The sequence below is a fragment of the Rhincodon typus genome, chromosome 24 (assembly GCF_021869965.1).
Source record: "Rhincodon typus isolate 14 chromosome 24, sRhiTyp1.1, whole genome shotgun sequence".
Lineage (NCBI taxonomy): Eukaryota > Metazoa > Chordata > Chondrichthyes > Orectolobiformes > Rhincodontidae > Rhincodon > Rhincodon typus.
The window spans coordinates 19,881,522-19,896,434 of record NC_063355.1 but is presented as its reverse complement, the minus strand read 5'-3'; the positions used below and the strand labels follow the sequence as shown (position 1 = coordinate 19,896,434).

The following is a 14,913-nucleotide window of genomic DNA, read 5'->3' as shown; positions in this document are numbered from 1 at the left end:
ATTTATTTCCTATTTGTGGATCTGTGTAAAATCATGAGGGTCCAAAACAAACTAAGTGGAAACTGTTCCCATTGGGAGGAAGCTTGAGAATGAGGGCAATGATTTAAAATGAAGAGCAAAATAACCAACGATGACAAAGAAAAGCCTTCACTCAACATGTGATTAGAACATAGAACATAAAACTGTACAGCACAGTACAGGCCCTTTGGCCCACGATGTTGTGCCAAACTTTTACCTTGAACCTAAGGTCTATCTAACCTCCACCCCTACCTTATACTATCATCCATATGCCTATCTAATAGCCGCTTAAATGTCCCTAATGAGGCCAACTCCACTACCCTCTCCAGCAATGCATTCCACACCCCTACCACTCTCTGAGTAAAGAGCCTACCTCTGATGTCTCCCCTATATCTACCTCCACTCACTTTAAAACTATGCCCCCGCGTAATAGCTACCTCCACCCTGGGAAAAAGTCTCTGGCTGTCCACTCTATCTATATCTCTGATCATTTTGTACACCTCTATCAAGTCACCTCTCATCCTTTGTCGTTCTAAAGAGAAAAGCCTGAGCGCTCTCAACCTTTCCTCGTAAGACCTTCCCTCCATTCCAGGCAACATCCTGGTAAATCTCCTCTGCACCTTTTCCAACGCTTCCACATCTTTCCTGTAATGGGGCGACCAGAACTGGACACAATACTCCAGATGTGGCCGAACCAGGCTTTTGTATAGCTGGAGCATAACTTCACGGCTCTTGAACTCAATCCCTCTATTAATGAAAGCTAAGACACCATATGCCTTCTTAACTACTCTACCCACGTGGGTGGCAGCTTTCAGGGAGCTGTGGACATGAACCCCGAGATCCCTCTGCTCCTCCACACTGCCAAGAATCTTTCCGTTAACCCTATATTCTGCTTTCAAGTTTGTCCTTCCAAAATGAATCACCTCACACTTTTTAGGATTAAACTCCACCTGCCACTTCTCAGCCCAGCTCTGCATCCTGTCAATGTCGCTTTGTAACCTAGAACAGCCCTCCGCACTGTCCACAACTCGACTCACCTTTGTATCGTCCGCGAACTTACTAATCCACCCTTCCACTCCTACATCCAAATCATTTACAAAAATCACAAATAGAAGAGGACCCAGAACAGATCTTTGTGGTACACCACTCGTAACTGAGCACCATGTTGAATATTTTCCGTCCACTACCACCCTTTGTCTTCTAAAGGTCAGCCAATTCTGAATCCAATCTGCCACATTTCCCCCTATCCCATGCCTCCTTACTTTCTGCATGAACCTACCATGGGGAACCTTATCAAACGCCTTACTTAAATCCATGCATACCACATCGACTGCTCTACCTTCATCCACGTGTTTGGTCACTTCTTCAAAGAATTCAATAACATTTGTGAGTCATGATCTACCCCTCACAAATCCATGCTGACTATCTCGTATCAAACTGTGCCTATCCAAGTGATCATAAATCCTATCTCTCAGAGACCTTTCCAATGATTTGCCCACCAAATTTGAAATTTAGAATTTAGAATTTGAAATTCACCACCCATGAATCTGATGATAGCAGATTCAATTATGGCTTTCAAAAAGGAATTGGATAAATACCTGAAAAGTATTGATAAAGCTCTCATTTAATGTTGATCCCTTGAATGTTATTTTGCTTAACATTAAGCTAATGGGGCCTGTAACCGTATTGAGTGTCAAATGAACAAATTAAAAAATACAGCACAGGAACAGGCCCTTTGGCTCTCCAAGCCTGTGCTGACCATCATGCCCTAATTAATCTAAAAATAAACCTGCCATTTTTCGATCCGTATCCCTCTATTCCTTCCCTATTCATGTACCCATCTAGGTGCCTCTTAAATGTCACCAACGTGCTCGCTTCCACCACCTCTTCTGATGGTGCATTCCAGGCTGCTACCACTCTCTGCGTGAAAAACTTCCCTTGCACATCTCCGTTAAACTGTCCCCCTCTGACCTTGAACCTGTGCCCCCTTGTAATTGAAACTTTTCCCCTGGGAGAAAGCCTCTGACGATCCACACTATTTATGCCTCTCATAATTTTGTAGACCTCTATCAGGTCTCCTCTCAGCCATCAGCTTTCCAGTGACAACAATCCTAATCTTTTTAACCTTTCCTCATAGTCAATGCCCTGGAGACCAGGCAACATCCTGGTGAACCTTCTCTGTCCTCTTTCCAAAGCTTCCACATTCCTTCTGGTAGTGTGGTGACCAAAACTGCACACAATACTCCAAATGTGTCCTGGGAACTCCTTTCAATAGTGTTTCCCATGTGACTTACTGCCGCTAGATGGCAGCAATAAGAGCTTGTCCGCTCTATCGTTTCTTTCTTATTTTGTACGTTTTTTTTCTTTCTCTTGGTGTTTCTTCTTTTCTTCACTCCTGGCCTCAGCACAGACCCGGCAAGGCATCCTCTCAGCCTGGCCTGGCTGGTGGTGGTCTGTTAGCCTGGTCTCTTGCCATTTGGCTGTCTCTCAGCCCGGTGTGGTGGTGTCTCGGCCCAATCTCCTGGCATGCCTTGGTGGTGTCTTGGCCTGGCGTGGCAGTCTCTTGGCCTGCCCCGTGGCAGTCTCTCAGCCTGGTCTCTTGGCACAGGGCAGTCTCTCAGCCCAGCATGGCAGTGTCTTGGCATGTGAGTGGGTCCTGACTGGGCATGTTCTGGAGGCAGCTAGAGAGGATTGGGAAGGAGGCAGCAGCAATGGTATCTGTGGCATCGTCGTTGAGAACAGGCAGTTGAGGTCTCCCAGAGATCAAGATAAGTGGAGGACTCATCAAATACTGCGGAAAGAACTTTATTCCTTCATTTTTCTAATTTATATTAAGAAGGACTTTAATGTTAGCTAGGTTTTTTTTTACTTATTCTATGAAGATAATGCTTAACTTTTTAAAGACAGCAAGGTGCAGGGCTGGATGAACACAGCATGCCAAGCAGCATCATAGGAGCAGAGAGGCTGACGTTTCGGGCCTAGACCCTTCATCAGAAAAGGGGGAGGGGAAGGGGGTTTTGAAATAAATAGGGAGAGAGTGGGAGGCGGATAGAAGAGGGATAGAGGAGAGGATAGGTGGAGAAGAAACAAACAGGTCGAAGAGGCGGGGATGGGGCCAGGAAAGGTGAGTGTAGGTAGGGAGTTAGGAAGGGGATAGGTCAGTCCAGGGAGGACGGACAGGTCAAGGGGGCGGGATGAGGTTGGTCGGTAGGAGATGGAGGTGCGGCTTGAGGTGGGAGGAGGGGATAGGTGGGAGGAAGAACAGGTTAGGGAGGCAGGAACGAGCTGGACTGGTTTTGGGATGCGGTGGGGGGAGGGGAGATTTTGAAACTTGTGAAATCCACATTGATACCATTGGGCTGCAGGGTTCCCAAGCGGAATATGAGTTGCTGTTCCTGCAACCTTCGGGTGGCATCGTTGTGGCACTGCAGGAGGCCCAGGATGGACATGTCGTCTGAGGAATGGGAGGGGGAGTTGAAATGGTTCGCGACTGGGAGGTGCAGTTGTTTGTTGCGAACCGAGCGTAGGTGTTCTGCAAAGCGGTCCCCGAGTCTCCGCTTGGTTTCCCCGATGTAGAGGAAGCCACACCGGGTACAGCGGATGCAGTATACCACATTGGCAGATGTGCAGGTGAACATCTGCTTGATGTGGAAAGTCTTCTTGGGGCCTGGGATGGGGGTGAATGTTGTTTCTCTTTCTACTTTGTACCTAAGTTCGTTGTATGGTGACATTATATACTTTTCACAGTACTCCTGTCCTTGAGTACATGTGACAATAAAATCTATATCTAAGCCTTAATCTCCTGCACCCTAAATGTGATTTGCTGCCCCTCCCCTTGTGGCCTCTACCTGTGTCCAATTCTCTGATTAACAGTCTGTCCCTGTTGCTTGCAGCCTCTCCCCATGCCCTGTGTTTATTGGAATTTACAAGAATTCAAGGCAACCCTATTGAAACATTTGATGTTCTTGGAGAACGTTTCAGTGTTGATGCAGACAGCTTGTTTCCCGTTGTGGGAGAAGCTAGGAAGAGAAGACATAATCTCAGAATTAGTGTCGTACACTTAAAACAGATGAGGAGGAATTTCTTCCCGCCAAGGGCAAGGGCCTTTACCGCAGAGGGCTGTAGAAAATTGTATGTTAAGTATATTCAAGGCAGATATAAATGGTGCAATTGAGAGGCAGGAACAGATTCAGCAATCATCTATTTTTAAAAAAATCAATGTTACGTCAATATTTTTTCAGATCTCCAGCATACGCAGCTTTTAGTTGAACGGTGATGCAGTTGTAGAAAATTTTTTAAACAATCGATTCAAACATGTCATGACAGATCTAGAATAGGATCACAGAACAAAATCATCTACAGTATGGAAGCAGGCCAATCGGCCCGTCGAGTCCACACCGACCCTCCGGACAGCATCCCACCCAGAACCACCCCGTCCCTGTAACTCTGCATTTCCCATGGCTTCTCGAACAGTTAGGATTTCAACATGAGATAGTAAGAACTGCCAGTGCTGGAGTCAGAATAACATCTCTGTTAAACTTTCCCCCTCTGGAGCTGGAGGAACACAGCAGGCCAGACAGCATCAAATTTTCTAAAGAAGGGTCCCGACCCGAAACGTCAGCTTTCCTGCTCCTCTGATGCTGCTTGTCCTGCTGTGTTACTCCAGGATTTCAACATGTAGGGATCGATTGATAACCTCTGCTTCAATTTCACAGCAAATTTTCACGCTACCCCCACAACGAAACCACTTCAGAAGGGATTGTTGCTTTACTTTGGTGGGAGTGGGGTAGGCGCAAAATGTCTCTGATTTTTAATGATTAAGGCTACCAACATGAAACCAAACAAAAAATGGTCATGTCAAAAAGCAATTACCACTGTGGAGATGCCGGGGATTGAACCCGGGGCCTCATACATGCAAAGCATGCGCTCTACCACTGAGCTACATCCCCTACAACTGACATTTTGACTACAATACTCCGTGACATTACTAAAGTATGTGTCGAATGCCTTGTTTCCATTGTCTGGTCTTGGTCATGTTTGTTGTATTGTTGCTCGAGACACGAATGTAGCGATTCTGCTCCGCGACACGTGAATACATTATTGTTACATTCTCGGGAAACAAACACTGACCGCAAATTGCCTTTGAGCCCGTCAAATGAGATACAACCCTCCTCCCAATGAGAGAAATTATGTGGGGGTGGGGGGAAGAGGGTGAAAATGTTTTCTCTCTTTCCCTCCACACTCACTCCCAGTCGATGTGAGTGAGCTTTGGCCCCCGCTGAGTGCGTGAAGGCGAGGTCAATGACCGCCAGTAAGAACAACATTTGTCTCAACAACAAACTGGGGAATACTGAGTTAATTTATATACGGGCGTTCCGAAGAAAAGGAGAAAACCTAGACTGCAATGTTAGAAAATAAGAAAAGAGAAGGCAGAAAAGAGAAATGAACGTACAGCAAATAACTTAAAAAAACTCCTCCCCGTCGGGGAATTGAACCCCGGTCTCCCGCGTGACAGGCGGGGATACTAACCACTATACTAACGAGGATAAAGGCTGCGCAACAGCTCTGTCAGCTGCCCTCTGACAATTAGGTATGGTTACAAACGGTGACTGCATAAACTGGGAAATGTATAATGACCAAGTTTGGAGAGACACATAGTTGTCAGTAAAACTAGATTCCATTTTCCATTGTTCAGGCTGTTTATATCTGTTACCTACCACGTTCATCTATTAAATGTATCAATTAATGTAGAAATGTTGCTGATGCTCACAATGTTATTTCAAGTCATGGCTTTAACTTGCGTAACATGTTTAACCATATTAAATTACTTTCAAAGCAATATCTGACAGATAATGATGCAAATGTTTCCAAGGCACCGAATCTGTCAGAATTCCAGCATGTAATCCTCCTGGAACAGGGTCAAATCAGCTTTGAGTAACCATATTTGCTTTTGAACACGCAAGATGGTGAATATGTTGTCATGATATTACATTATTTGCGTATGTCTAGTTTATTGAAAACAATAAATGAAGGATTGTAGCAGTTTTAAGTGGTGCAACATTACAGTGGAAACTGGCTGCGTTGTAAGGTCCACTATACTTTCTGCATTAGTCTTACATTCACAGGAATTAGTGCCAGCAGGAGGATGCAGAGTCTAATGGTTCCAAATTTGCTGATGATTCAAAAATAAGTGGGAGGGCATGATGTGATGAGGATATAAGTAATCTGAGAAGGGATATGGATAGGTTTGGTGAGTAGGCAAAAACTTGACAGATGAAATTTAATGCAGGGTAGATTGAGGTCTTTCACTTGAGTAGGAGGAATCAAAAGGCAGACTATTATTTAAATGAGAAACTCCAAAGAGGTGCAACATAGAGGAATCTAGGTGCATGGACATAAAAACTTAGCATGCAGCTGCAACAAGTAATTAAGAAGGCAAAGAGAATTTTGATATTTATTTACTGGGGGTTGGAGTTCTTTGGATTCATTCATGGAATGTGGGTGTCACTGGCTGGGCCAGCATTTATTGCCTGCCCCTCATTGCCCTTGAGAAGGTAGTGGTGCTGCCTGTTGAACCGCTGTAGTCATTGTGCTGTAGGTAGATCCACAGTACTGTTAGGGAGGAAGTTCCAGAATTTTGACCCAGTGATAATGATTCGGTTTGTTACTGTCACATGTACTGCGATATCATGAAAAGTATTGATTTAGTGCTAACTGGACAATCATACCTTACATAAGTACATTAGGGTAATAGAACAGAATGCAGGATATAGTGTTACATCTGCAAAGAAAGTGCTGAGAAAGATCAATTCAGATATATGAATACCGAAGGAGTAAATTCATTGAAGTTTAAAAATAGGAAGGTTGTTACAACTGTATAAGGGTTGGTGAGGCTACACCTGGAGTACAGTTCTCGTGTACAGTTCTAGTCCTTGTATTTAAGAAAGAACATATTGGCATTGGAGGCAGTCTAAAAGAGATTCACTAGGTTGATCCCTGGGATGAAGGGGTTTACTTATCAAAGTTTAATTATCATGGATTTTGTCATTTGGCTGTACAGTAGTTGAGTATTGCTGAAGAAACTTGCACTCATGAGGACAATTCACAAAATGTGAATAAGGTTTATAATTTATTTTATCAATCGGGAATTCTAACGTAGAGGTGGACAGGTTTTTATTTTGTGTTTTATGAAGGAGACTTGATTTTTTTAAAGAGGTCATAGAGTCATACAGCATGGAAACAGGCCCTCCAGCCTAACCTAGTCTATGCTGATCATGGTGCCCATTCAGCTAGTTCCAATTGCCTGATTTGGTCCATATCCCTGTAAACCTTTCTCATCAATGTACCTATCCAAATGTTATTTAAATATTGCTATTGTACCTGCCTCAATCACTTTCTCTGGCAGCCCATTCCATATATGCAACACTCTCTGCGTGAAGAAGTTGCCCCTCAGGGCCTTCTTAAATCTTTCCCCTCTCACCTTCAACCTATACCCTGCAGTTTTCAATTCCCCATCCCTGGGAAAAAGACAATATGCATTCATCCTATCTATGTCTCTCATGATTTTAGGTCAGAAATCACACAACACCAGGTTATAATCCAACAGGTTTATTTGAAAACACAAGCGTTTGGCAGCAGGAGGCTCTAAAAGCTTGTGTTTGCAAATAAACCTGTTGGACTGTAACCTGGTGTTGTGTGATTTCTGACCTTGTCAACCCCAGGCCAACACTGGCACCTCCACCTCATAATTTTACACACCTCAATAAGGTCACTCCTCATTCTCCTAGCTTCCAAGGAATAAAGTCCTATCCTGGCCAACCTCTCCCATTAACACAGGCCTACTAGTCCTGGCAACATCCTCGTAAATCTTCTTTGCACACTTTCCAGTTAGCTATGTCCTTCCTATAACAGGATGACCAAAACTGTACATAGTACTCCAAGTGCGGCCTCACCAATGACTTACAGAACTGTAACATAATGTCCCAACTCCTATATTCAATGCCTTGATGGAAGGCCAGCATGCTAAATGCCTTCTTCACCACTCTGTCTACCTACGATGCTGCTTTCAACAAACTGTGTACTTGTAATCCGAAGTCCCTCTGTTCCACAACCCTTTGCAATTCCTTCCCCAGCCTCCCACAACATCTGAGGATGGACTTTACCAGGCCCAAGGGATTTATCTACCTTAACGCACATTGAGGCTGTAAACTCCTGCTCTCTGGTATTACGTATGGTAAAAGGTCAGAAGTTACTTTGTTTTAAACAGGGAGTTCAAACATCATTTCCAACAAAGCATATTATTTAAATTAATACAAGCAACATGGGAGGTTCTTGATGAAATATTTATTTTTGAAGTTAAATTTAATGACCTACAGAGAAACAGATGACAGCTGCCACTATGTTCAGAAGTTCAGATTTACAGCAGCAGGACAGAGCGCTTTGGAGAAGTCTCCAGGTTGTATATTAATACATATACATGATGTATATATTATAACATCTTTTGCATAGAGGTCTTTTTCCTCTAATAAATTTGTGCTCCTTTATTAAGAGAACATCGGTAGCCTTGTGAGACTTTATTCAGCAGCTGACCACGAAGGTATCCAAACTGTGGTCACTGAAATGCACACGAGAACAGTTTGAGAAATTGAGAAAAAAATGTTGGTGACTCTTTTATTGTATGGATGGCATTTTTTGTGGAGAAGATCATGAAGAGGAAATGCTTTGGTTGCAATGTTTGGAGCATATGGGGGTAAAGTATTAAAAACCAAGACACATTTGTCTTGCAGTGCAAGCATCTTCTATATTGGTAGGATCAGATCTAGAGTAGATTGAACTGTACAATTGTTTTGGCTGGTGAAGTGTTGATTTGACAGTTGTTTCTGTTGAAAACAAGACTATATTTCCTCACCATTGCCACCTGCAAATTGGAGATTAAGCACTTCCAGGAATCTTGTGGGCATCTCTTTAGTGCAGTATTTAGGTCACCTGTACTTAAACATACATTTTTAATGCCATTCTACTTTAAAAGAATTCTTGCTGAAGCTGCAATCTGTATGATCCATCATTTTCCTGAGGATGCTTTTTGGAATCATTAGTCCAATTTCAGTTTAAGCTTTTCTTGAACATGAACGCTGACCTTAAAGAGACAGACTGTATGCTGGGCTGGGCACCATGTTTGAGATGCAACAATGCATCACTTTTTAAAAGCTACTGATAGCATCAAACCAGTTTTTGGGTGAAGATTAGGCAATAGAGAGGCTTGATCTTGCAATCTGGAATCTTTGTTTTTAAACAAAGATGGTGGTTTAGCCATATTGACACTGGACTAGTAATCCAAGAAATCGAACAAATGGCATGGGGACCTGGATTAAAATCCTGCCATGCCTGATGAAATGTGATGTCAATAAAAATCTGGAATTAAAAGTCTAGTGATCAGAAATGGAGAATTTTATTCTCCAAAATTCAAACATTACACAGAGTGCAGTTAAGGTTTGTCAGAGTATAAATTGCAGGACAGATCTATCAGGTAAGTAAATTCTTTATTTATCCATGCTATTTGTTTTACAAAGTTACAAGTTGCACAATGATGTATCAATTGGTCAAACATTACTTTCACTTGAAGAACTCAGGTATAGGTCTTATCAATTGTTTTGCAATTTTTAAACAGGATATTTACATTCAAAAACAATACAATCAGTATGCCTTGTATTGAAAAGCAACTGCAAGACAAGGCTAGATTTACTCATTTTCATCATTACATCTCCATAGATTTTCTTGAATGATACTCTGCCTTCCAGTATCAGGTTTGGTGTTACATTCAGGTCTGTGCCCATATTAGCTAATATCTATTCATACAAACATTTCTGATCCAAATTTGGTAGTCATCCACATACCCTTTTTGTATTTCAGCTGGCAAACTGAAAACCTTTAGTGAGATGAGGCCTGTTAAACTGCTTTATTTCAAAGAGAATATTGAGCAACAGTTATACTCAAATCCCATTTTAACTAAGCTCAGATACCACAAGCAAATAAATATATACCATACACTGATGGCAGGCTCATCTGATTTTTCTTTTATTACAAAAGGTGACATCCTGGTGCTGATCAGTACTGGCAGGCCATGAAAACTTGCCAGATGGAAGGAGTGACATTTGCATTAGCATTTTGCCTTTCAAGCTTTCTCATTCATCTGTAAACTAGTCAAGAAAATCACATACTCAACATTTTCCTTCCTACATAACAGCTACCTTTACCTCTTTTTCCCTTCTAAGTTGGTCCAAAGTCATCTACTTCTATTCTAAAAATGAACGGGTGACCACTTGGCATCCAGGCTGCAAAGAACTAGACTAATCATTATAGCTTGGAAATAAATTAAGAGCCATGGCAAACCAGAGACTTGTGTCTTGAATGTCTGTCCTACTAACAAAACTATTTCAGTACCTGCAAAGGGAATTTTAAAGCTAATGAAGCAGCTTGATTTAAAACATAATTGGTTTCAAAGTTAAAACAGTTACATGCTTGCTTTCAAATACCAGTTGTATACCAAGACTTTTAAATAGATTAATCTGAACTGGTACAAATTACACTTTAAAGCATGGGAAATTACTTTAAAAATTACAGATAGTAAATAATAATGGAACACTTATGACAGATGTAAAAGTTAGTATTTCCTTAGATGGTGCCACTGTAATTTGAAACTAAACAATTAGTAGAAAGGGTATTCTTACTTGAGATGTTTCATTGTCTTCCATTAACTTAGAGCATTCACAATTACTGCAACTTATACTACAGGACAGGGAAATTATAAAGGAAATTTAATTACAGAGCAAGTAATTTCTTTTGATCAGTTCTTTGGCAATGTATAAATGAAATGACAGGATTCTTCATCATTGTGATAATGTTGGATAGTTAAATATGTGACACCAGTGTCATTCTAGAAGGTGCACTGTGCAGGTAGAGACAAAATTTTAGTTTTGCATCTGTTTCAGTTCTTATTTTAGATGCAAAAGAAGTAGCACTTGAAGTAACCTTAGCCAGTAGAACTGAACAGCTGCAGGATTCAAACCCATATCCATTGAATTGTCAAACTGATTAACAAGTAGACCAAAGTCTGTTAATTCTTGATCAAATTGAAACAGAGCAGACCAAGATAAGAAACTAATTACTTGTTTGCTTATAATATTTTTCTAGGTACAAATATTAAATCAAGCCCATTACACAGCTAAATCAAGATATTTACATTTTCTCAACAATGTTATAATATTTCAAGAAACTAAACATTTTTCCAGAATAATTTTCTACAACTCATAACAGCCACAAACAATCGCACATTAAGAGCTTGTTTATAAACTAATGTCTTGCTACTGCTTTTTTTTAAAACGATGTAAGATTTTTGAACAGATAAGTTGCCCTTTGAAATCTGAATACACAAAAGGGGTCATTGCATTGGTTACACACAGTTGTTGAAGCATTGTTGCATTAACAGTTTGTAGTCTCACGTTTTCTTTTGCTGTTTCACTTTGTAATCAGCCAGAGCAGCTTTGATTGCATCTTCTGCAAGCACTGAAACAAGAGCAATTGCATTGTGAATTTAAGCTGCACATTTACTGAACCCCAAACCAAGAAAGAGTCAGACATTTCCCCTCAAATGCACCAGCTTTGAGCCCTCGATTCCAACACAGTTTGTGTAAAGGTAAGCAGTCTGAACAATACAGGTCATAAGATTATATTCTGCAGAAAGGTCAGATCTCAGCCTAAAGCAGAGTGGTTCAGTCTCATCAAATCCAGTGTTTCCCATCCATCTCCCAATATGGCCACAATAGCTCCCTTGTGGATCAAAAATCTAACTCAACCTTGAATAGATTTAAATGTCAGTCTCCACAGCTGTCCAGGGAATGAATTCCACAGAACAAAACTCAAATTTCTCTTCACCATTGTAAAACGGAGACTCTTGTTCTTATGTTGATTCTAGCCTTCCCCACAGCAGGGAGTAACCTCCAAGTATCTAAACTGAGGAGACTATTTGAAGAATGCTACTTATTCTTCTAACTTTAATGTGTACAGGCCCAATCTTCCTACATAAAATGACCTTTGACCTAGGAATGATTGAACGGAACCTTCTGAAGTGTCTAACAGTAATTTTAATTAAGAAAACTGGTATGATACACAGAACTCCAGATGTGGCATCACCAAGGTTTGTACAGCTGCAGTAAAAACTTCCCCATTTTTATATTCCATTCCCCATGCATTAAGACCAACATTCGATTTGCCTGCCTAATCACTTCTTGTACCTGCAGACTAAGTTTGAGATTCCTACACCAGGATACAGAGATCTCCCTGTAACACTGAATTTTGCAACCTTGAAACAGACGAGAAAGGAAAGTAACTGCACTGAAAGGACAGGCAAGAACATGCGGAGTCCTGGACTGGTCATTAAAGCTACAAGCTTCTGAATCAGAAGCACACGTGCTCCACTTAAATCACTGAGTCAGCATAGTAAGGCTGTAAAAGGAATCATATCAAGCAGGATACCTAAACTTTATCAATTTAAAAAACATTGTTTAGAAATAACAGACAAATCATCTTCACAAATGCTTTGGAGCAACCTTTTGCAAGCTTTAAGTGGGTTAATTGCTCTCAAATAGAGAGAGAAAGGTCACAAATTAAGCAATCATTTGCAAACAGTTCTAGACAGTTTAATAACTCCCTCAGTGCTTGCATTATTGCTTCCAGTATGCTGGAATGTTTAAGTGTTTTTCATTGGTAGGACTCCATTTTGACAAAATCTTCCATTAGCATATCAACTTTCAGATATATCCCAAGGATATTCTATTTCACCTCCACACTGTTAATAACCATACAATTATATTGTTAATATGCACATGCAAATGTCATGTTTAGTTGAGTACTTTGAATACTTAAAGGAAATTTTGCTCCTTTAGGGGGGCTGTTACTCATTGATTTAGCTCAATGTTACTGTTTGTTTCAAGTGAACAGAAAAAGATAAATACTGGTATACAACTGACATATCTCATGCTGCATTCTGTAAATAAAGTTAAGAAAAGATCAACTTCATAACTCATCTGGCTTGGAATCAAATTATCACATCCCCATGACTGCTGGCAGAGATAGTAAGAACTGCTGATGCTGGAGTCAGAGATAACAGCGTGGAGCTGGAGGAACACAGCAGGCCAGGCAGCATCAGAGAAGCAGGAAAATTGACATTTCAGTTCCCGACCCAAAATGTCTACTTTCCGGCTCCTCTGATGCTGCCTGGCCTGCTGTGTTCCTCCAGCTCCACACTTATCTTTGACTGTTGTGCTGTTTGCCTAGATACAAGGCAACTTGTGGATGCACAAGACTTTCTGCAGCACAATATGGTTATGACCAAAACCATCTTCCAAACTCCCCTCATACTACCATGTCATCTGCAAGTCCAGAAAAAAAAAAGCAATAAACCACAATCACCCACTACTTCCACAACCCATCTATACAGCTATCTTAATGTAAAAGAGATTTCAAACAGCTTTAGTGTAATTAAGAAATAATGGATGTTAAGCCAAAGGAGAAAAAATTAGGAGGAGAGATGTCAAAACAACAAAAAAACTTTCAGATTTATATCAAACATTATCAAACTGATGAATTGCATCTGCATTACATCACCATAAACATAAACCCAAACTTACTTGAGCAGTGCAGTTTGACTGGAGGGAGGCATAGTTCCTTAGCAATGTCTGTGTTCTTAATTGTTAAAGCTTCATCAACCTGTAAATGAATGAAGGTCAATGACATTTTCTTCAAATTAAGCACATAAGGCACAAAAAATATTTCACAGGATGTGGTTTAAACATGTAGTATTGCAATGAGATTTTACTACGTGGCTCCATTGTAGAATCCAATACTACATCAGCGAGATCTGCACTTGGATCTGAATTAGAATTAGAATTAGATAATACATTTCCCATAAACAAAAAAAGTGAGAGCAAACTGAATAAGACAATAAGACATAGGAGCAGAAATTAGGCCATTGGCCCATCGAGCCTGCTCTGCCATTCAAATCATGGCTGACAAGTTTCTCAACCCCATTCTCCCACCTTCTCCCTGTAACTTTTGATCCCCATAACAATCAAGAACCTATCTATTTCTATCTTAAATAAACTCGTGACCTGGCCTCCACAGCGTTCTGTGGCAATGAGTTCCATAGATTCACCACTCTCTGGCTGAAGAAGTTTCTCCTCATCCCTATTCTAAAGGGTCTACCCTTAACTCTAAGGCTGTGCCATCGGGTCCTAGTCTCTCCTACCAATAGAGACATCTTCCCAACATCCATTTGTCCAGGCCTTTCAGTATTCTGAAAATTTTAATTAGATGCCCCTGCCATCCTTCTAAACTCCAAGCATAGACCCAGAGTCCTCAAGTGTTCCTCATGTGTTAAGCTGTTCATTCCTGGGATCATTCTCACGAACCTCTTCTGGACCTGCTCCAGGGCCAGTACATCCTTCCTAAGAAATAGGGCCCAAAACTGCTGACCAAAAGTACATCCCTGCTTTTATATTCTAGTCCTTTCAAAATAAGTGCCAACATTGTGTTTGCCTTCCTAACTACCAACTCAATCTGCAAAAGTTAACCTTGAGAATCCTGGACTAGGACTCCCAAATCCCTTTGCACTTCAGATTTCTGAATTTTCTCCCCATTTAGAAAATAAACAAACAAACAGTCTATGCCTCCACTCTTCCTATCAAAGTGCATAACCTCATACTTCCCCAATTGTATCCCATCTGCCACTTCTTTGCCCACTCTGCTGTTTAAATCCTTCAGCAGGCACCCTGCCACCTCAAGGGAAGGGAAGGCAACAGCCTAGTGGTATTACCGCTAGACTATTAATCTAGAGACCCA

General features: G+C 41.2%; 1 protein-coding gene and 2 non-coding genes across 3 annotated transcripts in view; all 3 read right to left on the bottom strand.

Moving 5' to 3' along the window:
- Positions 1 to 4,895: 4,895 nt before the first annotated feature.
- On the bottom strand, positions 4,896 to 4,967 carry trnaa-ugc. Its single transcript has one exon. It is a non-coding gene; the product is annotated as a tRNA-Ala (tRNA).
- Positions 4,968 to 5,492: 525 nt separating this feature from the next.
- Positions 5,493 to 5,564, bottom strand: trnad-guc. Its single transcript has one exon. It is a non-coding gene; the product is annotated as a tRNA-Asp (tRNA).
- Positions 5,565 to 9,540: 3,976 nt separating this feature from the next.
- The window catches only part of iscu (iron-sulfur cluster assembly enzyme), a 10,746-nt gene continuing 5,373 nt past the window's right edge, over positions 9,541 to 14,913 (bottom strand). The window contains exons 4-5 of the mRNA XM_020510343.2: positions 13,704 to 13,782; positions 9,541 to 11,580 (exon numbers count right to left, since the gene is read on the bottom strand). Of these exons, the coding sequence (XP_020365932.2) occupies positions 11,513 to 11,580; positions 13,704 to 13,782 (147 nt within the window). The 3' untranslated portion in view covers positions 9,541 to 11,512. The remainder of the gene's footprint in view (positions 11,581 to 13,703; positions 13,783 to 14,913) is intronic.